The sequence below is a fragment of the Canis lupus genome, unplaced genomic scaffold (assembly GCF_011100685.1).
Source record: "Canis lupus familiaris isolate Mischka breed German Shepherd unplaced genomic scaffold, alternate assembly UU_Cfam_GSD_1.0 chrUn_S1794H1991, whole genome shotgun sequence".
Taxonomy (NCBI): Eukaryota; Metazoa; Chordata; class Mammalia; order Carnivora; family Canidae; genus Canis; species Canis lupus.
Window position 1 is genome coordinate 43,584 of NW_023330650.1, and position 22,541 is coordinate 66,124.

Here is a 22,541-nt window from a genome sequence, read left to right on the forward strand (position 1 = left end):
GACTCTAATCTCCCATCTCCCACGGGGCGGGGGCCGCCTGGTCCGGGAGCCCCCACCAGCCCTCCTGAGCACCTGCTGTGCCCCCGGGTCCAGGTGCTACCAGATTGGGGAGTGCAATGCTTCCCACCCCCTCTGCTCTGGCCCCAGGTGTGGGGCAGAGAGAGGGTTGGGGGGCATGGAGAAGGACTCCTTAGGGGTCCCAATGCCTCCCACCAAGCCCGCATCCCATCCACCGCTCTCCTGTGCTCTTTTCCAGAAGGGGCCTTAGACCTTTACCCTGTCACGGGAATTGCAGATGTGTGGGGTGAGGGTGCAGCCTCCCCACCCCACAGCCCCCTCGCTGCCCTCCTGGAGAGGGAAGGCCCTCCTGCAGGAGCCGGAGTCACTCACATTTTCCAGCGCTGCAGGACCATGTCATTGTTACCCCACGCATCTACGATGCACCCATACCTAGAGGAGGGCGGGGGCATCCCATGAATTGTGCTGGGGACGTGACTTCTCATCATGGGGGCTGTCACCCTCTGACCCCGACTAGGCTGGAGCCCCGGGAGCCGTCACCTCTGTTCGTGGGGCCACGGGCAGCTCCCAGAGAATCGCCCGCACCTGCTGGGGACTCCTGAAGGCTTGAGCATGAAAGGGCTCCAGCCAGGCCCATGGCCCATATCCTAGTGGGCCTGAGGCACCCCGGGGTCCCCCGGTCTGGTTGCCCCAGGACACAGACCCCCGATGGACTCTCAAACCTCCCTTTCAATGGGGAAACAGGCCAGCTCAGGCCCCTGGTGATGGGTGGAGGAGGCACAAGTCTCCTCACAAGTGAGGAGGATGGCTGCTGAGCACAGGCACAGCCCCTCTGGCCGACCCGCCACAGGCCAGGCCCCAGGGGCTGCCCTCCAGGACCTGCTAGGCCCTGGGTTACCCTGCTCCAGGTGGGGGAGCAGCCCGAGGCCGGGAAGCTCACACCATCCCCAGCCTCCCCAGCAGCAGGTGGCCCAGCCCTGGGCTGCGGAGGGGCAGGTGCTCACTCAGGTGGACAGCAGGTCCAGCACCTCGTCCGTGGTGGCGAATCCACGATAGTCGTCTAAGAAGCTGCAAATGGAGATGACATCTCTGCGCTGCAAGGCGAGCAGCAGTTGTCGGACTTTGTGCTCCAGCAACTCCGTCCGGCTGGACTTCATCAGGGCGATCAGATGCCCATTCCCGGCCAAGGCCCCTGCACCCTGAGGTGGGAAGAGGGGACATGCATCCTGCAGGGAGCCGCCGCGAGGCCTGAGAATCTATTTGCAGAAGATAAAATTGACATTCTAAATGGAAGAGTAGCCTTTGTCATAGTGCATGGATTTCCCTAAGGAAAGTACAAGGTGTGTTTTGGGGGTGGGTGCATGGCTCCAGGAGCATGAGAGGCAGCACACTGTAGACCCGGGAATTTCCACACAATGCAGCTGAGCAATGGCTGATTCCCCACATGAGTCCAGGAGGGGCCACGTCCTGAGGTCTTCAGTCACCCCGTCAGGTGGCAGTGGGGTGGAGGACAATGTCTGAGGCCAGGAGCTGCCTCATTCACTATCAGTGTCTTCTGAGGATGAGGACACCTGTAGGTCACTGTGGAGGACACTCCAGGGGCCACAGACACAGGCTCCGTCCAACAGGTGGGTGGCAGGAGGGCCCTGAGCAGGTCCTGGCTTCTCAGGAGGAAGGATGAGGGAGCTGCGAGGAACCGGGAGCTCCAGCAGCTTCTGTCCAATCTGGTGAAGACCATTCTCAGGGGCTGAGTGGGGGCCCGCGCAGAGGGCGGCCGAGGGGGCTCGGTGCATGGCTGCAGCATCTCCAGGTGACGTGTGGCAGGTGTGGGCTGGGGGCTCTTGCTTGGCCAGAGGGCAGGTGTCTTCCTGGGCTGCGGGGGCCCGGCTGTGCATCCACAGGCATGACTGCTTCCTGGAGGACACAGATTCCCTGAATTCCCCACAGGGGCTCCCTGGATGCTCCTGCGGGTGTGCTAGCTGGGGCTCCACCGCGCTTTCTTTTGGGGGTTCTGGGTCCTGTCTAGGGGCATCTGGGCACATTTCTTGCCTGGAGTATGGAGGGGCATTTGGGAATTGTCTGCCAATTCGTTCCTGACAGCGGGACGGGTGTTCTCCTCAGGATACTTGGGTGGTGCCTGGGTGTGTCCTAACCCATGGCCCTGGGAGCCAGCCTGGAGCCCCTCGAGGGAGACTCTGCTGCACACCCAGGCTGTCAGCCCTGACACAGGGTTGGCGAGCTGGCTGTGGGGTGTCAGCGATAGGCACTTCCTGGGCACCGGGAGGTCCACCAGGTGGGCTGAGGCTAACTTTAGGGCTACTCAGAGGAGATGTGGAATGGGACTGGACAGTCTCATCAGGGGTCTCAGTATGTGTCTTCATTGGCAGGTTAGGCTCAGGGATTAAAACTTTCAGGTAAAAATGGAGATATCATATAGAACATCCTACACAAGCTTTTATTGAACTCCATGGGTACAGAATCAATATCCTAAAACATGGTGGCTTCAGAGATGACACTTTTATTCTCTTAGTGTCCAGGGATGACAAGTGAACATCAAGAATTCACCAGGGCCCCAGGGCTTGTGAAGCCCAGTCACTGACCAAGGCCTGTCAAAATGTTCCTGTTTCTCTTGGCCTCTGGTCAGTAAAGAAGACAAATAGACTTAGGTTTCAACCTTTCCTAGACTTATACAATTTCCTATACTTCATTATTCTTCACTATTCTATCCTGCACAAAGATGCCTCCTTTCCCAATGCAAAGGATCATGGTCACAAGTAGGAATGAATTGTCGTGACGACTCAAAAATGTTTCAGCAGACACTACCAATTCTGTGGGCGGAAGAAGCCATAATGACACTTTCAAACCACAAGCTAACCAGGTGCCCTCCTACCTGCATCTACACCTGCCAAGCCCACAATGTGGAAAAAGGCACAAGCCTACAACATATTCCAACTGAATCAAGAGAATATAAAGGATATTGGGGTGGAATTCCCTGAGGAACAGTTAAAATGAGGCATATAAACACTGGATTAAGGATAGAGACTCTTGTAGGAAAGGGAGTTTCAAAGGAATGTTTCCCAAAAGCATAAAACCAGCCAGAGAATTTTTCTTGTGGTGGACCCGGGCCACACCTAGACAGAAACTGGTATTCATCAAAACCTTCACAATCTTTGTAGATTGGGATCATAGTCCAGAGAGATGGAAGTGTAGAAGCCAATCAATGGATGCCATATTCCCAAATAATTGGTTACAGCTACAAACATTCTGGCTGCTGAGGAGAACGAGTTCCTATGTGATACCTGCGCTCCTTTGGGAGAGTGATCTTCCCTGTCCTAGAGCACTGACGACTAACACTCCTTGGCTCGCTTGAGGTTACTGAGGAAGAAAAAGGACATTCATAGAGATATCCATTGAACATAGAAACTGATCAAATTCGGTTCAGAAATGAGCAGGGGCAGTTAGGGAGGTTGAGAAAGACCTGAAGGTGCTGTCTGATGAGAGAGTCAAGATTAGGACCTGGGCTGGCCTGAAAGGTCTCTATGAGAAAGGGACCACACCCAAATCCCTTAATCCAATCAAGCAATTATAGCCGATTGGAAGATCTTGCTCTTTATGATATTTCAGTTTTTAACTGAAAGTTAGTTGACAAAATGGATATAACATCTTGAATAACCTCAAACCCTGACCCCATTTTTAATACCATTAGGTCTAAATTCAGCAGAAGTGTTGGTAAAATACCAATAGTTCAGGAAACATGAGTCCTGAGGCTAATTCCCATGCTAAAATGTACCAATATAATTTCACTTGCAGAAATTCCAATCTCCACCAAATCCACATGGACTCACACCTCCATTCACAGAGACACACACACAGGCACACACACGGAGTCATAGAAATCGCTCTCATGAGGACATTAGCCTGTTGAAGCTGCTGATGGGCTCAATCCCTGCAGCAGCTAAGAGGATTAGGTGGATGTCTTTCAAGTGGCTGAAATGTCACGTGACCTTGGGGCAGTATAAAAGTCTGGGAGCACAGAAGTGGCCATTCCTGACCATCCCTCTCTCCCACGGGACACCCAGTCTCCTGCAGCGGAGTCTGTCCAGGACCTTTCTCAGCCTCTCCTGATGGGCGTGAGGACCACAAGTGCACTTCAGGTGAGTTTTCGGGCCACTGGTCCGACCTTCCCTGACAGAGCAATGGGACAGTGAGGAAATGATGGAGGGATTGGCCCTTCCTCCACGGGTTAAGGACTCTTTCTGGTCTAACATGTTCTGAGGACAGAGACTGAGCCAAGGCATGGCTGTGAATGCCCTGGACACCCGGAGGTTCCAATGCCAGTGGAATGGGGCCTCAGGTGTCACATTGGTGTGGGGTGGTGGACGAGCAGGGACAGAAGGCCTGTAAATGTCTCACTGGGCCCTGCAGACCTAGAGAAGACACAGGATCAGGGCGCCTGGGCAGCTCCGTTTTTTCAGGGACTGACTTGGGTCGGGTTGTGATCTCAGGCTCTGGAGATGGATCCAGGCCCTCACTGGGTTTCTGATAACTGAGTGTCTGCTTCTCCCTCTGTCCTTCCTACAGCTCAGGTGATCACTCTCCCTCATACACACACACACACACACACACTCACTGTCCCATAAATAATTGACCTTTTTTTCAATAGAAGAATTACCTGGTTCCCAAGGTGAAAAGAAATTCACCTCCCAAACCTTCAATGGCAGTTAATTGGGGGCACTGCCACGAACACATGGAATGGAAGTGTTCAGATGGGCAGCTTCCCATCGAGTAGAGAAGAATGTGTTTTCCCAATGAATTTGGACTTAACTATGGCTTCCTCTGGAGTCACAAGGGGCATTCAGATATGAGAGAGGGAAGCCCACTTTCCTGACGCTTTTGCCCTTTGCGTGTTCCATGGTGCATCCCACTGGACCTCAATCGGGAGAGGTCCCGTCCCTGGTTTTGTTCCCACAGGGGATTTGGAGAGACTTAATGATAGTGTCAACAAGAGTCCTTCCTTAAGGGCGGCCTTCCTCAGAGCGGGGATGTGGCTTGGCCAGGAGAGCGTAGGCAGGAAGGAGGAAAGAGAAGTGACAGGGGGAAATGTGTTTGGCACCACTGTCCTGAAGCTCACTAAGGCCTCTTGGGAAGATGGTACAGTGAGGACGCCTAGGTCAGGTGAATAGGACTCTCTTGTTTCTTTTCCCTCAGGCTACCCGAAACCCATCCCTGAAGCAGACTGACTTGTCCCTCCAGAAGGTGGGACTGATGGCGGCTGGTCATGCCCACCTTGGGCCCGACAGTCCCTTGAGACCCCAGAAAGGCAAGAGGCCACAGATAGCAGGACTGGCCCTCAGAGTTCCCAGTCCAGAGGAGGAGGATCCCAGGGTGAGTGGGGAGGCTGGCATGGGTTTTGAAGCAGGAGCTCTGCCAGGAGTCTTGAGACAGGCTAGGCTCCCAGAAGATCGTGGCCCGGACTCAGTTGTCCATCGTGACATGGGCAGGAAATCCCCCAGGCTACACACTGGGACACTCAGAGGCTCTGAGCATCAGCCCCAGGGCACCATAAGATCAGATCGAGCCTTGTGTTTGTCCCGAGTCTTAATGATGTTTCCACCTGTCCTCAACCTGACACCTCCAATCCCTCTTCCCCTTTCCTTCCTTCCACGGGATGGGGAGTAAGCATCCAGAGGTCTTCACTATACTGACACCTCACTAGCAGATACGATGTCCCCTGTCCTCATCCCATGTGCCACTCCATGAGGATGGCCTCCCATTCGTGTGCTTGACAGATTCACTGGCATTTGAGTGGATGCACTGACCGTTGCCCCTTCCTCCCACAGGTGAAGTGCAGGGACTGTGGCGCCATTGGACACAAGGCATCAAGCACCAGATGCCCCATAAAACACTGAGCACGACCCTCGTTCCCGTGGCCTTGGGCTCCAGGAGGCTGAAGGAGAATGTGGAGCCGGGGAGTCATCGGGACCCAAGACACCAGGCTGGGCTGTTGAACCAGGCTGAGAGGGAGAAGGCAGGGAGACGAAGGTGAGGAATGGGGCTTGTGACCCGATGCCAGGGCTGATACGACAGACCCCGAGTCCGTGTGCATGCACAGTGTGCAGGGCGGCTGCGGGCAGAGCCAGGCTGGGCGAGGCAGGCAGAGGAGCTCCCAGACTAACAGGGTCCACATTTGGGTGATGGAGCTGTCCCTGCTGATTTGGTGTGGGGTTTGCGGCTGGACAAATGTCCCTGCACCAGTGAATGTATGGAGCTTGGCACATGCCAAGGCAGACCCTTTCAGACTCTGAATGTAAGAAACTGCCTGGACGACCTGTTCAGCTCCCGATAGTTAGGATGAGGGGCAGAGGTGGGCGTAGAGTGGCTGCGGAGGGAAAGGACCAGGTGGCCCAAGCCCCGAGCAGGTGTCCGGCTGGAATCCAGGGAAGGGAGTTCCTTCTCCTTTCTATGCCTTCATTTCTGGTGCAGGCAGGAAGCCGAGCAGAGGAAGGCCCTGCTCCACAGGTTCCCCAGGAGACCCCGGGAGGGGCAGAAGCGCACCTGGAAGGAAGACACGGAATCTTGTGACTATGTGAGGGTGAGAGTGCGCTGCGTCCCGGGCTGTGCCCTTCTGGACTCGCTGGGCTCCATGGGCCTCCTGGGGGAGGCGGGGCTCCACTTCCTCTCTGACCAATGGCAGTTGAGCAGCGTGGATTTGCACACTTTTTTCCCTTGGTGCCCATGATGTTGCCTTATGCCTGGTATTTGAGCGAACACTGGCTGTTTGACATGTGAAGGTCATTGGCGGGCACTCCTGGAGCACATACCAACCTCAGAGAAGAACAGGCCGCTGTCCTTTGTGACACATCATCCCACACTGCCCATCCCCACTCAGGAGCTCCCACCATGACTCTCCAGCAGCAGGACTCCTATCTCCTCATGAGCAGAGAGGATGGAAGCGCTGGTCCAATGGAGGAAGCATCGCTGTGAGGCAGGACTTTGTGTGTCCCCCCCATGTCTCAAGGACATCAACAGCATCCTGTCAGGCCTTTGTTTGGACGAGCCCTGCAGCCAGATTCCCTACTCCTAGGTCAACAGATCCCAACTCTTTCTTTCCCTGTTCCGGGGTAGGGGGTGGTTACTAAGGTCGTGGGCGTTTGTTGGTTTCTTTCCTGAATGTTCATTTTGCCTTGGTGCCGGGACCAAACTCATGGAGTCCCGTGTGTTCTCTTTTCCCACAGTGTCCACACATGCCGATGCTCGTCTACACCAAGAGGAGGCCTTCTATCCCTGAGCCTGCCCTGCCGATGGAACCACGTACTCAGCCCCCTGACATAAGACTCCGGTCCCATTCCACCTCTCGTCTCAGAAGCCCTCAAGTTAGCCTCAGCCCACCTGGTGGAAGTCCTAGTGCCCAGGAAGTGCCGATCGCTGACACCCCTCTGCCGGGTCGCCAACCCTGTGTCAGGGCTGACAGCCTGGTTGTGCAGCAGAGAACCAAGAGGCCCTGCAGAGTCTCCCTCGAGGGTCCCCAGGCTGGCTCCCAGGGCCATGGGCTGGGACACACCCAGGCACCACCCAAGTATCCTGAGGAGAACACCCGTCCCGCTGTCAGCAACGCATTGGCAGACAATTCCCAAATGCCCCTCCAGACACCAGGCAAGAAATGTGCCCAGATGCCCCTAGACAGGTCCCAGAACCCCTGAAAGAAACCGTGATGGAGCCCCAGCCAGCACACCTCCGGGATCATAAAGGAAGTCCCTTTGGGGATTTCCGGGAGTCTGTGTCCTCCAGGAAGCAGACGTGCCTGTGGATGCACAGCCGGGCCCCGGCAGCCCAGGAAGACACCTGCACTCCGGCCAAGCAAGGGCCCCCAGCCCAAACCTGCCACACCTCACATGGAGATGCTGCAGCCGTGCACCGAGCCCCCACGGCCGCCCTCTGCGTGGGCCCCCACTCAGCCCCTGAGAATGGTCTTCACCAGATGGACAGAAGTTGCTGGAGCTCCCGGTTCCTCGCAGCTCCCTCATTCCTTCCTCCCGAGAAGCCAGGCCCTGCTCAGGCCCCCCCTGCCCCCCACATGTCGGACGGAGCCTGTGTCTGTGGCCCCTGGAGTGTCCTCCACGGTGACCTACAGGTGTCCTCATCCTCAGAAGACACTGAGAGCGAATGAGCCAGCTCCTAGCCTCGGACATTGTCCTCCACCCCACTGCACCCTGACGGGGTGACTGCGGACCTGAGGACGTGGCCTCTCCTGAACTCATGTGGGGAATCAACACTTGCTCAGCTGCTTTGCATGGGAATTTCCGGGTCCACAGCCTGCTTCCTCTCATGCTCCTGGGGCCGTGCACAGACACTGAACCCCAAAGGCACACAATGCCCTTTTTTTAGGGAAATCCGTGTGCTGTGGAGAAGGCTACTCTTCCCTCTGGAATGTCAATTTTCTCTTCAGCAAATAGATTCTCCAAGAAGTGGAGGGAATTTCGAATGAGCACTTGTCACTCCAATGGAAATAGAAACTCAGACTTTAAGCTCTCATTGGCATACACATGTCTGCATTTGGGTTTTCAGCTGCGAACAGCCCCTGTGGGCTCTGCAAATGGACACTGTGTTTTCTCCTGAGATGAGTTTTCTAGACTGTGGTGGTAGCTTTGTGGGCACTGTGATGGGCAATATTTCATCTGCGCATTTCGATTATTCTCAGCCATAATTTAGAATCGTGTGTAGTGTTTTATTTCCCTTAATAAAATGTTACCACTGATGAATAGCGTGCATGTGTTTCATTTGATTTGGTTTCTGGGTTTTTTTAATCTCAGCAATTCTGAAACTCTCTATAGTTAATTTAATTCCTCCAGCCTTAATTAACTGAGAGGAGACAACAGCGTGATAGTTTTGGGGGATATGTAGACTTTGAGGGTCTCCTGCACACCCAGTCTCCTTGGTGAAGTACTGCATAGGGAACATTGACCCTGTGCACCCTGTGAGGGAGCCCTGTGTACTGTATGGGCCCTGGGTCACAGGTTGGTCTTTAATGGGATGAGTGGGTGGTTTCCCTCTATACATATTCTGGATCCATCTTTAATGTTGGATCATGATGCCTCCTTTCTGAGACCTGGGCAAGGAGATTTTTTACCCTCCTGATGATTTCCTAAGGAGGCAATGGTTGACAAGTCGTCCAAATAGCACGAGACCAAGGCCACAGTCTCTATCTATCTATCTATCTATCTATCTATCTATCTATCTATCTCATTCTCTCTCTGTCTCTCTTTCTCAGGGTTATCTCTGATATGGGCCCATGGGAAAAAACAATACAACACCATGCCAAATGAAACCAAACCACACCAAGCACCTCCATACTTGTATTTAGAGAATTTCTTTTTTTTGGAAAACAACTGACTGCTCTTTTCTCACTCCAAAGCATCTGTTTAAGGGTGTTCCCTCTGTCTGTGCAGATGCCTGTAGGTGGAGGTAGAAGAGCTCCTCTATGAGCACACTAGGGTTTAAAAAGTCAGAATGCAGTAGAAAAGCCACAGTGTGTGATCCTTCTCCCACCCCCAACCCCTAAGTAACTCCCATTCAGGCAATCATTATGTGACCCAGGTCAGAGTCTGGCCCCTTGAGCCTCAAGCCCATGTCTCATCCCATGGATGCCGCCCTATTGCTATCTCATGGCTTCTGAGGAAAATGCAGCTTCCTGGGCACTCATGGGATGTGTGCAGTAATAGAAATGTTCCCTACTTTCTGGAAGCCTCAGAAGATCCCAGAGGTCCAAGGGTGCGAAGGCCTATCATCATGAGGGGATGCTGGGATTGGAACTAGCAAAGTAGCCTAAGAATTCTTGGACTTGCAGGAATATAGGGCGCAAGGGTGAGGATGCAGGCAGGCTTGAGCATAGGGCTTTAATGCTGGGCTCTCCAGCAGAATTGGGACTTCATGTGCAATTGAGAGGATTCCTTCCATGTGCACAGGGAGTCCAGAGAGAAAGGCTAGCGGAAGAAGGTCTGAGCAGGCCTGTTCTCCCCCTCTAGTCACCTTACATGTCTTTTGCTTCCCTGCCATCAAAACACCAAACCAAACCAAAGCAAACCCAACCAAACAGAGCCAAACCTATCTTCCCAAAGCAAAATCCACTCTCATCCAGATATGGAAGACGACAGAGTTATCTGAGCAAGCTGGTATAGGTTATGGATATTAGTAATAGATGGATTTAGCACAGTTGGAAGCACATTGGGTGAATCCTCCCCTCCTTCAGCCTTGGGGAAAAATGGGGCCACTTGAAGGTGGCAGGATTAGAAGCAGTGAGCAGCCAGCTTTGAGTGTGGAAATGATGCTGAGGACCTGGGGTCAGTGTGAGCATGTCTGACCGTGTCCTCATGCACCCCTCATCCCATTGCTTATCTTCTCTTTATATTGAAAGACCATTTGTCCAAACCAGCGTGGGTGGAGTGTTGGCAGCAATGTTTTTGGTCATATACAACCAGCACCGATTTGAAAACCCAGAGCACCTACACAAAGAAATGACAAACTACCGTGTAAGTCAATGACCTACAGCCTTGTATGGCGACAGACTTCTTTTCAGGAAATTATGGGCACAAAATATATATTGAGAAGTTAACCTATAAACCCGGCGTTTGATAATATTTGGAAATGCAAAGAGGCAATGAAATGCTTATATTTCAGGAGTTAAACGCATCCTGCCTGATTAGATCATGTTGATTGAATCACAGCCCCTTCACAATCCACCCCCACCTTTGACTGAAGAGAAGGTGCCTGGCAAGGACCCATCTCCCACAGGGAATTGCTCCATATCCCAGCAACTCTAACCTGTCCAGAACACTTGACAGTCATCCGTCTGTGTAACAATCTCCTGACAAGGAAGAGGTGGGCACAGGATTTCAGATCACTTCCACTCCAATTTTGGTCCTTGGGTGACACCTCAGAAAGACATTCTCCACTGAATGAATGTGGGTTTTGAGGTTAACTAATGGGTGCTATGTAACAATTATATTTCTTAGGGGCAAGATTGACTAATGCATTGTTGAAAGGTAATTAATGCGTGATTATACAGATTCTTATGATTTGGGAGGCCATTCTCATGCTGTTTTAAACTTTGGTGACATATACATGCATTTAATGTTTCCATTATTTCCTTTAAGAATGAATTATAACATTCACGAATCACAGTTATTAGAAAAATAATGTGACAGTTTGAATTTTGTAGAGAAAATATCAGGGTTTTTAAAATTTTTATTTATTCATCAGACAGATTGAGATAGAGAGCTAAGCAGATAGATCTGTGCCAGTTGGAGAGTGAGATGGAGCCTCTCACTGAGCAGGGATCCAGACTGTGCACGGTAGACCCCAAAACCAAACCACATTGTTGGAAAAATCTTGAAAATGTCTCTGAGTTGGGAGGTGGATCGGACACGAGAGAGGAGGTCAGTGTAGCAAAGTGCAAAGGACTCAGTGCTTCCCACACCCTGAAATACTGAGTAACACCGGGCTCCCTGGATCTAATCGACTTGGATGTGGGGACATAGATGCCAAGACATGAACACGTTTCATTGTTTGTTTCTGTTTAAGATTTATTTGTTTATTTGTTTGAGACAGGGAGAGACCAGAGAGAGACCACAGAGTAGCGGGAGAGAGGGGGCCCGACAAAGAGAGGGAGAGAGATTCTCAAGGAGACTCCCCAGTGGCCGTGCTGCTGGATTCGGGGCTCCCTCCCACATTCCTGAGACCCACATGTCTGGCGTTATTTTTCATTTCCAGGTAAGAAGCATGAGACAGCAAGGCCCTCAAGCAGACATTATCTAGGACACTCCAAGGGCAAAAGCAGCCACATTGGAAGGAATTGGCAGCATCGGATTCCCTCCTGACGGCGGGGCTCTTCCTTATCCACCACCGTCTCCCGTCTGTGCACCCAGAGTGTCTTCACTCCATGCTCTTCCTCCGTGAGGGATTTCTTAAAATTCCATTCTCTCCCCGAGTTCCCTCCCTTGCTTATGGAGTCTTCAGGTTCCATGTGTCCTTCAATTCTTTGCTTCTGTGTGATCGCTGACATGTGAGCCCCAACATGCTAGAGCCACCACGTGGAACTGATTTACTGAGATGTCTCCAAATGGAAAAATCCCTAATGCAACAAAATGTATTGATTCCATATATATTCCAAATCGTGTATCACACACAGTATCACTAAAAATTTTAAAGACAGCTATGGTTTTCTTTTTAATATTCCCCTGGCTATTCAGGGTCTTTTCTATTTCCACACAAATCTTAAGATCATTTGTTCCAAATCTCTAAAGAAAGTCCTCAGTGTTTTGACAGGGATTGCATTAAATGTGTGAATCGCCCTGGGTACCCTTGACATTTTCATTATATTACTTCTTCCAATCCTTGAGCTTGGAATATTTTTCCATCTCTTTGTGTCTCCCTCCATTTCCTTAAAAGTGTTCTGTAGTTTTTAGGGTATAGATCCTTTACCTCTTTGGGTAGGTTGATTCCTAGGTATCTTATGTTGAATAGCAGGGGTGAGAGTGGCCATCCCTGCCTTGTTCCTGATCTTAGGGGAAAGGCTCCCAGTGTTTCCCCATTGAGAATGATGTTTGCTGAGCTGTTTCCGTAGATGGCTTTTAAGATGCTGAGGAATGTTCCTCTATCCCTACACTCTGAAGACAGGATTAGCTCGGTCCACTGCCAGAAGAGTGAATGCAATGGCTTCTTCTAAGGAAACTAAAACACTGTATTGAAACCTTCTCATCTGACCCTCTGGTAACAGGAGGCTAATGTATTTTATGTCCCCTTATCACCACAGGGGTGGGGTTCTTTTCCCATTAAAATGAGCACTTTTAATAATATCACCGTGGAATGGATTGTTCTCATCTCCATGCCTTTACTGTGCTTGATTTCTATGAAGTGGAGAGGCAGAGCTAAGATGTGGTCCATCTGTGGTGTCTTCTATTGGAGCAGCTGGTAATGGGATGATGCACACCTCACAGGAGGAGACAATCTCCCTAGAAGCTGTTTCCTGTCTCCTGCCTGAGCTCAAACCTGCCACGAGACACATGCCCTAGGATATCTCCTGTGAAAAGTCCTGACTTTGTTTTCTCCTGCTGGACAACAGAAAAGCTCAGGAAGGGGAGTCAGGTAATCCTTCTGCTTACATTCACCCACCATGGCCAGGAACCTACCCTCCTTGTCAAGCTCACAGATCATTAATTGGATGTGGCCTCCCAGATTAAACCTCCATATACTGCCATGGAATCTAGCCTTGGGGCTGTCCCCAAAACCCAGTTTCAGCCCAGATTTCTATTGTGAAAACAATTCCAGCCTGAAATCTTGCCGCAGGTTGATGGAGCCAGGACTCAACACATTGTAGCCTGGAAACAGGTATGAGGTCCACCTAGAACTCCATCCAGGATTGGCAATTCCAGTTTCCCAGGAAAGAACTCATGAATCTGGGGATCTCTGGGTGGCTCAGCGGTTTGGCGCCTGCCTTTGGCCCAGGGCCTGATCCTGGAAACCCGGGATCGAGTCCCACGTCAGGCTCCGGGCACGGAGCCTGCTTCTCCCTCCTCCAGTGTCTCTGCCCCCCTCTCTGTCTATCATAAATAAATGAATGAATGAATGAATGAATAAATAAATCTTTAAAAAAAAAGAACTCGTGAATCTGTTCTGTGGGTCGCTCTGCAGATTCTTTGGTCTGTCCTCATGACTAATAGATCTTGATATAGAGAGACACCCCTCGATTGACTAATGGATACCTGGACAGGATGAGCATTGACGTCCAGACACCTAACCAGAGAATCCATCTGCTGACTGCCCAGCCTCCACCGTCCCCACAGTGTGCTATCCAACCATCTCCCGTCATCCCTCCTAGGGGTCTCTGCTAGCCTTGGGCAGAGATGGTGTGCTTCTGGTTCAATCTACTCCTCCCCCTTAATTTCTCATACAAGCATCTTCCTGGTCAGAGCTCTCATAATTGAAGAGACCCTGAAGAATAATGTCCCTATGTCCCATTGCATTTCTTCTTAAATGGCTGCTGGCGCTTCCCCTATATTGAGCCAGTGAGTAGGAGTGAGAAATTCCCATGGGGGGAGGATATGAATTTGAGCTGCAGGTGACCTAGAGGTGGCTGTGGAATTCCACTCAGGGGAAGCAGGCAAAGAAGCCTCTGTGAGGAGCCAGCCTGGAAATAAAACAACTGTTTCAAGGTTCTGAAATACTGGGGAGAAAAAGCCTGCACACCAAATCATATGTGGGAATTTTTTATTAAGAATAAAAAACCACACAACTTCGTAATAACATTTTAGAGCAAAAACAAACAAAGCAGATGCAATATTCTGCATAACAATTTCAGAGAAATAATATCAACAAGTACAGAAAATGTCTTCTAGGAGAAAACATGGTGTAATTTGCAGAACTCTGGATGGGATCTTTTTCTAAATCAGAAATTCAGACATTTATAAAACAATTTCAGATTAACTTGTTAATTTCTGTTTACAACCAAGTTACAAATTGCCAGGATGATTTCCCTACATTTGTTAGAAAATGGATTTCACTAAGACAAACTTGACATTCCGGATTGGGAAGCACGCTTTGACAGTCCTATAGATTTACCTAACGAAAAACTGTAGCATCTGTGTAGTGGGGGGAGTGTATGTGTAGGCGCACAAAAGCAGGACACTCAGCACGTGGTGGACTTGACCGTTTCCATCCAGTTCAGCGGAGGAATTGCTGGTTCACCACAACAGTCCAGGTGGAGACATATCCTCATTCCCACAGACACCTCCTCAGGGTCCTCTGCTGTGGAGGACAAGTCCCCGAGTCCATGAGCTGTCTCATTCCCTATGACAGTCTTCAGAGGACGGGGATACCTGCAGGTCCTCTTACGGAACTCTTGGCAAGACATGCACACAGGTTCCCTCACTTTTTATGACACAGTAAACTGTAATGGTCAAAAGAAACACAATTTCCAGACATGAAAGAAACCCTGACACTTTATATCTCTAATCTGTTTTTGTTACATGAAAATCTAAAAAAAAGCGTGATTTCTTCTGCACAGATCCTATTGTCCCTTACTCTCCAGTAAGGGTGCATGTCCAAGTTTGAATACAGAGTGAAAATAACATTATGATGTGATGTTACAACTGCACATCTACGGTCACACTCAGAGGCGTTTGCTGGTCATGCAATAATTTCCATTCTACAAAGAACTTGTCAAACTCCTCTGTAAGAAATGAAATGATAACACAGAACACCTATAACCTGACCTCAAAAAGCTTTTGCTAGATTCATGAACTTGGCACTGTTTTCCAGAGGTATCAACCCAGGTCCAAATTTGAATTTGAACTGGTCTGAAATCCAGAGTCCACTGCTTCTGGGTCAGGAGGTGCCACAGAGCAGATGGTAGCAAAATAGTCATAAAAAGTTATGTTCAGTGGGAGGCTGGGCATTTCCCTTTGGAATAAGAGTCCTTGTTAGTTTGCTTCTCTTCAGTCTTAATGTGGGAGAGAGTTATGGGAACATAATAAAATCACTGTGGTTCAATCAGGTCTGGATGCAGTTATTGCCCCAAAAGTAAGCACTTAATTTCCTTCCTACAATTTCCAAGCATTGACCAAGACACATCGCTAGCAAGACCCAATACATACTTATGTGTTCAGACAAAATTCTTTCAATATAAATAGAAGAAAAGCATTGGGAAGTGGGGAGCATGATGAGAGGGTCAAACATACTGACTTCAACCCCAGGTCCTCAGCATCATATCCACTCTCAACCCTGACTGCTCACTGCCTCTCACCTGCAAGTGGCCCCCACTCTCCACAAGGCTGAAGGAGAGGCAGGTTCCTGGATTGACCCCATATGAAATCCACACTATCCCAATATAAGATCATGACAAAGACCCAGGTTTAAATATCAGTGTCTCCTAGTTTCAGTTGAAGGCCATATCCCATGAACACACCAGATAGATGGTTCTTCCATACATACAGAACACACACTTCACACAACACAAAATATTTCCAGTATGGGTCTGTGTTCCGGTTTGGAGTGAGTGAGTGACGCTGTGTGTGTGGGTGTGTGCGCCCATGTGCACCAAAGTTAGGAGACACATCCCTGGACTGCTTCCCCAGACCTCTGTCCCTTCTTGCTCGTCCTCTTGGTAGGTCGGGCTCTCCCTGGCACACGCGGGACTTTGGCCACGTCCCCGGCCACCTGAGGTGGGAGCATCCCAGCCGCAGTGGTGAGCAGGTCGACGGTCTGCTGAGGATGATTCTTCGGCATCTCAGGTCTGTATTTGGAGTGGTGAAGGATGACTGCGTTCGCAGGAAGAGCAATTTCTCTTCTCCTGACATTAAGTTCAGGCTTAGGGCGGTTGCATTCTTGGAGGCATCTCCACTGGTCTAATGTCATTTGTTGCCTTGAGGTCTCTTCCCCACGCTCCTCCAACTCAGGAAGGTTCACGGAGGGATCCGTTGCCGGCTCTCCTGAGGCCTCACCCACCACTGTGGGGTCTGCCTCGGGAGATGCGAGTCCTCCCTCCTCGACTGACTCCCTCCCAAGGTCTCTCTCCAGATCAGTCTTCTGCATATAAAAGAGGACATAGGCAGGTTGGCGCAGCGCGCAAGTCACATCACAGGCGCTGACCTTAGCATCATCCATTTTATACCACTGGCCATTTCCTGCCTTTACGAAACAGAAGTAATGTCCGCTGTGGCAACTCCTCCCAGCGTGCACCAGCACGGCATAGAGCACATAAACCAAGGGTCCTGCCCTCTGCTCAGACAGGTAGTGTTGCATGTCAAGGCGCTCAGGATATTGCACCTCCTTAGTCATTTTGTTGCCTGTCAAGTCTGAGAATCGTCTCAAGACCAGGATGAGGACCTTCGGGGAAGTGTGCAAAGTCAACACCTTGGACGCAGGCACCTTCTCCAGACACTTACTACAATGGTAGGCATTTTCACCTTCCAGCAGTTCGGGCTTCACCAACTGCTCCAAAGCTTGGATGACGCTGTGAGCATCCCCGATGTCCAGGCTGATGTCCAGGTAAGGTTCCAGAGTGCTCGAAATGCCTTGGCAGTGGAGACACTGGATTTGAGACCTCCAGTACCCCCCAAAGAGTTGCTGGATGAGGGTGCTGTCCTGAGGACACTCAGGGTCTGAGAGCTTGTCCTCAGGCAAGCACGCTTGCTGCATTGCATCCAGAATGAACATGAGATACTCATGGGCATCTTCCTGCTTGTGTCTGTGGAAGGCGGCGAGCAGGAGTGGCAGGGGCCGGAGCACACGTCCAGGATGGCAGAGAACCCGCATCAGGTGAGCCTGCAGGGTACACAGCATGCAGGATGTCTGCCTCCTACAGGTGGTCCCGTGCTGCTGGGACAGCATGTAGCTGGCGAGGGGCTCTGTGTAGGTCAGACACTGTAGGGTCGCATTCACATAGCAAGTGTTGCCCATGTTCTGAAGCCCGGCTCCCACCTGGGAAAGGCTCTTCCAACTCAGAGGCGTCTTGGTGGGAGGCAGCCCTGCTGATGCGGGAGCCAACGGGTCAGTCGGGGAGGAGAGAGTCTTTGATGCAGGAGATGTCCTCTCGGGCACAGAGGGTCCTCCGTGGACTTCAGCACCGCCTCTCCTTGACCAGTATGACTGGGGTTTGGGAGAGGCGCTGAACTGAGGCTCCTCTGAGGGGTGGAGGTGGGCAGCCTCCATGTCTGCAGAAACAGTGTCCACAAGATACATTCAACCAGGAGCTTCAGGTCGCAAAGGGATGCTCCTCTCACTGAGCCGTTTTCAAATGGCAGATAGTGAACCTCACCTCCACCTTTATGGCTTTTGGGCCCTGGGATAAGGCACAAAGTCCTCTAATCCACTCTAATTGCTTGATTGGATTACGGGATTTGGGTGTGGTCCCTCCCTGACGGAGACCATTCAGGTCAGCCCAGCTCCTATTCTTGCCTCCCACAACAGGCAACTTTCAGATTATTCTCAACCACCTCAACTGTCCCTGCACCTTTCTCAACAGAATTTGTTCAGAGTTTCTATGTTCAGAGGAAACCTTTTTGAATGTCCTTTCCTTTGAGTAACCCCAAGGGAGCCAAGGAGTGTTAGACGTTAGTGCTCTAGGACAGGGAAGATCACTCTCCCAAAGGAGCTCAGGTATCACATAGGAACTCGTTCTCCTCACCAGCAGAATGTTTGTAGCTGAAACCAATTATTTGGGAATATGGCATCCATTGCTTGGCTTCTCCACTTCTATCTCTCTGGACTATGATTCCAATCTACAAAGATTGTGAATGTTTTGATGAATACCAGTTTCTGCCTTGGTGTGGCCCGGGTCCACCACAACAGGAATTCTCTCACTGGTTTAATGTTTTTGGGAAACATTCCTTTGAAACTCCCTTTCCTACAAGAGTCTATATCCTAAATCCAGTGTTTATATGCCTCATTTTACCTGTACAAGACTGCGGGACCTTGAACACAAGGCACCAAGCACCAGATGCCCGGTAACACACTGGGGTGCAACCTTCCTTCCCCTTGCCTTGGGCTCCAGGAGGCTGAAGGAGAATGTGGAGCCGGGGAGTCAGCGGGACCAGCGGCACCAGGCTGGGCTGTTGAACCAGGCTGAGAGGGAGAAGGCAGGGAGACGAAGGTGAGGAATGGGGCTTGTGACCCAAACGCCAGGGCTGATACGACAGACCCTGAGTCCGTGTGCATGCACAGTGTGCAGGGCGGCTGTGGGCAGAGCCAGGCTGGGCGAGGCAGCCAGAGGAGCTCCCAGGCTAAGAGGGTCCACATTTGGGTGATGGAGCTGTCCCTGCTGATTTGGTGTGGGGTTTGTGGCTGGAGCAGTGTCCCTGCACCAGTGAATGTATGGAGCTTGGCACATGCCAAGGCAGACCCTTTCAGACTCTGTATGTAAGAAACTGCCTGGACGACCTGTTCAGCTCCCAGTAGTTAGGACGAGGGGCAGAGGTGGGCGTAGATTGGCTGAGGACGGAAAGGACCAGGTTGGCCCAAGCCCCAAGCAGGTGTCCGGCTGGAAGCCAGGGAAGGGAGTTCCTACTCCTTTCCCTGCTTTGATTTCTCGTGCAGGCAAGAAGCCGAGCAGAGGAAGGGCCTGCTCCACAGGTTCCCCAGGAGACCCCAGGAGGGGCAGAAGCGCACCTGGAAGGAAGACACGGAATCTTGTGACTATGTGAGGGTGAGTGTGCGCTGCTTCCCGGGCTGTGCCCTTGGGGACTCCCTGGGCTCCATGGGCCTCCTGGTGGAAGCGGGGCTCCACTTCCTCTCTGACCAGTGGCAGTTGAGTAGGGTGGATTTGCACCCAGTTTTCCCTTGGTGCCCATGATGTTGCCTCCCACCTTCTATGTGTGTGAATACTGGCTGTTTGACGTGTGAAGGTCATTGGCGGGCACTCCTGGAGCACATACCTACCTCAGAGAAGAACAGGCCGCTGTCCTTTGTGACACATCATCCCACACTGCCCATCCCCACTCAGGAGCTCCCACCATGACTCTCCAGCAGCAGGACTCCTATCTCCTCATGAGCAGAGAGGATGGAAGCGCTGGTCCAATGGAGGAAGCATCGCTGTGAGGCAGAACTTTGCGTGTCCCCCCCAAGTCTCAAGGGCATCAACAGCATCCTGTCAGGCCTTTGTTCTGGACGAGCCCTGCAGCCAGATTCCCTACTCCTAGGTCAACAGATCCCAACTCTTTCTTTCCCTGTTCCAGGGGAGGGGGTGGTTACTAGGGTCCTGGCCATTTGTTGGTTTCTTTCTTTCTTTCCTGAATGTTCATTTTGCCTTGGTGCTGGGGCCAAACTCATGGAGTCCTGTGTGTTCTCTTTTCCCACAGTGTCCACACATGCCGATGCCCGTCTACACCACCAGGAGGCCTTCTATCCCTGAGCCTGCCCTGCTGATGGAACCACGTACTCAGCCCCCTGACATAAGACTCCCGTCCCATTCCACCTCTCATCTCAGAAGCCCTAAAGTTAGCCTCAGCCCACCTGGTGGACCTCGGGGTGCCCAGCAAGTGCCGATCACTGACACCCCTCTGCCGGCTCGCCAACCCTGTGTCAGGGCTGACAGCCTGGTTGTGCAGCAGAGAGCCAAGAGGCCCTGCAGAGTCTCCCTTGAGGGTCCCCAGGCTGGCTCCAAGGGCCATGGGCTGGGACACACCCAGGCACCACCCAAGTATCCTGAGGAGAACACCCGTCCCGCTGTCAGCAAAGCATTGGCAGACAATTCCCAAATGCCCCTCCAGACTCCAGGCAAGAAATGTGCCCAGATGCCCCTAGACAGGTCCCAGAACTCCCGAAAAAAACCGTGATGGAGGCCCTCCCAGCACACCTGCAGGATCATTGAGGAAGCCCCTCTAGGGATATTGGGGAGTCTGTGTCCTCCAGGAAGCAGACGTGCCCATGGATGCACAGCCCAGCCCCCGCAGACCAGGAAGACACCTGCCCTCCATCCAAGCAAGGGCCCCCAGCCCACACCTGCCACACCTCACCTGGGAACGCTGCAGCCGTGCACCGAGCCCCCACGGCCGCCCTCTGCGCGGGCCCCCACTCAGCCCCTGAGAATGGTCTTCACCAGATTGAACAGAAGCTGCTGGAGCTCCCGGTTCCTCGCAGCTCCCTCATTCCTTCCTCCCGAGAAGCCAGGCCCTGCTCAGGGCCCTCCTGCCCCCCACCTGTCGGACGGAGCCTGTGTCTGTGGCCCCTGGAGTGTCCTCCACGGTGACCTACAGGTGTCCTCATCCTCAGAAGACACTGAGAGCGAATGAGCCAGCTCCTGGCCTCGGACATTATCCTCCACCCCAAGCACCCTGAGGGGGTGACTGCGGACCTGAGGACGTGGCCCCTCCTGGACTGATATGGGGAATCAGCACTTGCTCAGCTCCTTTGCATGGGAATCCTGGGTCCACAGCCTGCTGCCTCTCATGCTCCTTGATAGGTTCAGGGGATACGTAGACATTGAGGGTCTCCTGCACACCCAGTGTTCTGCGTGAAGTACTAGCCAGGCAATGTGGATCCCTGAGCATCCAGTATGGGTGCCATGTGCTCCACATGGGGCCGCGGTCGCACATGGTCTGTAATGGGATGAGTTGACAGTTTCATTCTTTATATATCCTGAAACCCACTTCAATGTTGGGTAATGATGCTTCCTTTCAGAGGCCTGAGCATGGAGATTTATCTCTCTCCAGATGATTTCCTAAGAAGGCAAAGTTTGACTAGTGGGCATGTAATGGTCCAAATAGCACAGGACCCAGGACTGGGTAGTTCCCTCTGACTGTCTGTCTTTCTCTCTCTGTCCCTCGTTCTCAGGCATATCTCTGAAGTGGGCCAATGGAAACAATACAACACCATGTGATACCAAACCAAATGAAACTCAGCAAAACCAAACCAACCCAAACGAAACCAAACCAAAGCACATCCATAGTTGTGTCGTGAGGATTTCTTTTTTAGGAAAAACAACTGACTGCTCTTTCCTCACTCCAGAGCTCCTGTTCAAGGGTGTTCCCTCTCTCTGTGCATATGGAGGGTAGAGGAGCTCCTCGATGTGCACACTAGGCTTTTAAAAGTCAGAGGGCAGTAGAGAAGCCACGGTGTGGGATCCTTCTCCCACCCTCAAGCCCTAAGTAACTCCCATTCATGCAATCATTATGTGACCCGGGTCAGATTCTGGTCCCTGGAGCCTCAGGCCCCTGTCTCATTCCATGAAAGCTGCCCTATTGCTGCCTCATGGCTTCAGAGGAAAATGCAGCTTCCTGGGCACTCAAGGGATGCATGCCACAACAGAAATATTCCCTACTTTCTGGAAGCCTATGAGGATCCCAGGGGTCCAAGGGTAGGAAGGCCTATCCTCACAGGGGATGTCGGGATTGGAGCTAGTGAAGTAGCCTAAGGATCCTTGGACCTGCAGGTGTGTAGGGCACAGGGGTGAGGATGCAGGCAGGCTTGAGCAAAGGGTCTTCAGGCTGGGCTCTCCAGCAGTACTGGCACTTCATGTGCTTGAAGGGGATTTGGTCCATGTGCCCAGGGAGACCAGGGAGAAAGGCTAGCGGAAGAAGGTCTGAGCAGGCCTGTGCTCTCCCCTCTAGTCACCTCACGTGTCTTTGCTTCCCTGCCATCAAAACACCAAACCAAAGCAAACCAGACCAAATCTATCTTCCCAATGGAAAATCCACTCTCATCCAGATATGGAGGAAGACAGAGTTATCTGGACAAGCTGGCATAGGTTATGGATATACCATGAGCCTGAGACACTAAATCTCAAATTGTCAAGAAGCAAAACTTATATATGGAGAACAATAAAATTCATTCCAGTGACAAGAACCAAACATAAAGAATGTATCTATAAAATATGAGTGTAAAAAATTGAAGTTACCAAATGTCTTAAAATCAAAGAGTTGAGAAAACACGAAACCAGTGGAAAAGGGGAAAAAGACAAAAAAGCATCACGGAATTTTAAACTGCAGATATAGGAATCATTAGATGAACAGTCAAATTCTCTATACTGTGTTGTC

The 22,541-nt window shown here is 51.6% G+C and overlaps 1 protein-coding gene across 1 annotated transcript; it reads right to left on the reverse strand.

Moving 5' to 3' along the window:
• Window positions 1–1,022: 1,022 nt before the first annotated feature.
• LOC119868883 (ubiquitin carboxyl-terminal hydrolase 17-like protein 6) lies at window positions 1,023–17,721 on the reverse strand. The gene is made up of 3 exons (XM_038589252.1): window positions 16,148–17,721; window positions 1,716–1,932; window positions 1,023–1,217 (listed from the first exon to the last, which is right to left on the reverse strand). Exons 1-3 carry the CDS (start codon window positions 17,719–17,721, stop codon window positions 1,023–1,025), a joined length of 1,986 nt encoding a protein of 661 aa, XP_038445180.1.
• Window positions 17,722–22,541: the final 4,820 nt, after the last annotated feature.

Coding starts and splice junctions, on each gene's coding strand:
- LOC119868883 (XM_038589252.1), bottom strand. CDS start 17,721: ATGGAGGCTGCCCACCTCCACCCCTCAGAGGAGCCTCAGTTCAGCGCC. Junction 1,933..16,147: donor ACGAGCAAGAAGGGACAGAG/GTCTGGGGAAGC, acceptor TGTGTCCTCCAG/GAAGCAGTCATGCCTGTGGA. Junction 1,218..1,715: donor AGAAGCTGCTGGAGCTCCCG/GTTCCTCGCAGC, acceptor TTCCCACCTCAG/GGTGCAGGGGCCTTGGCCGG.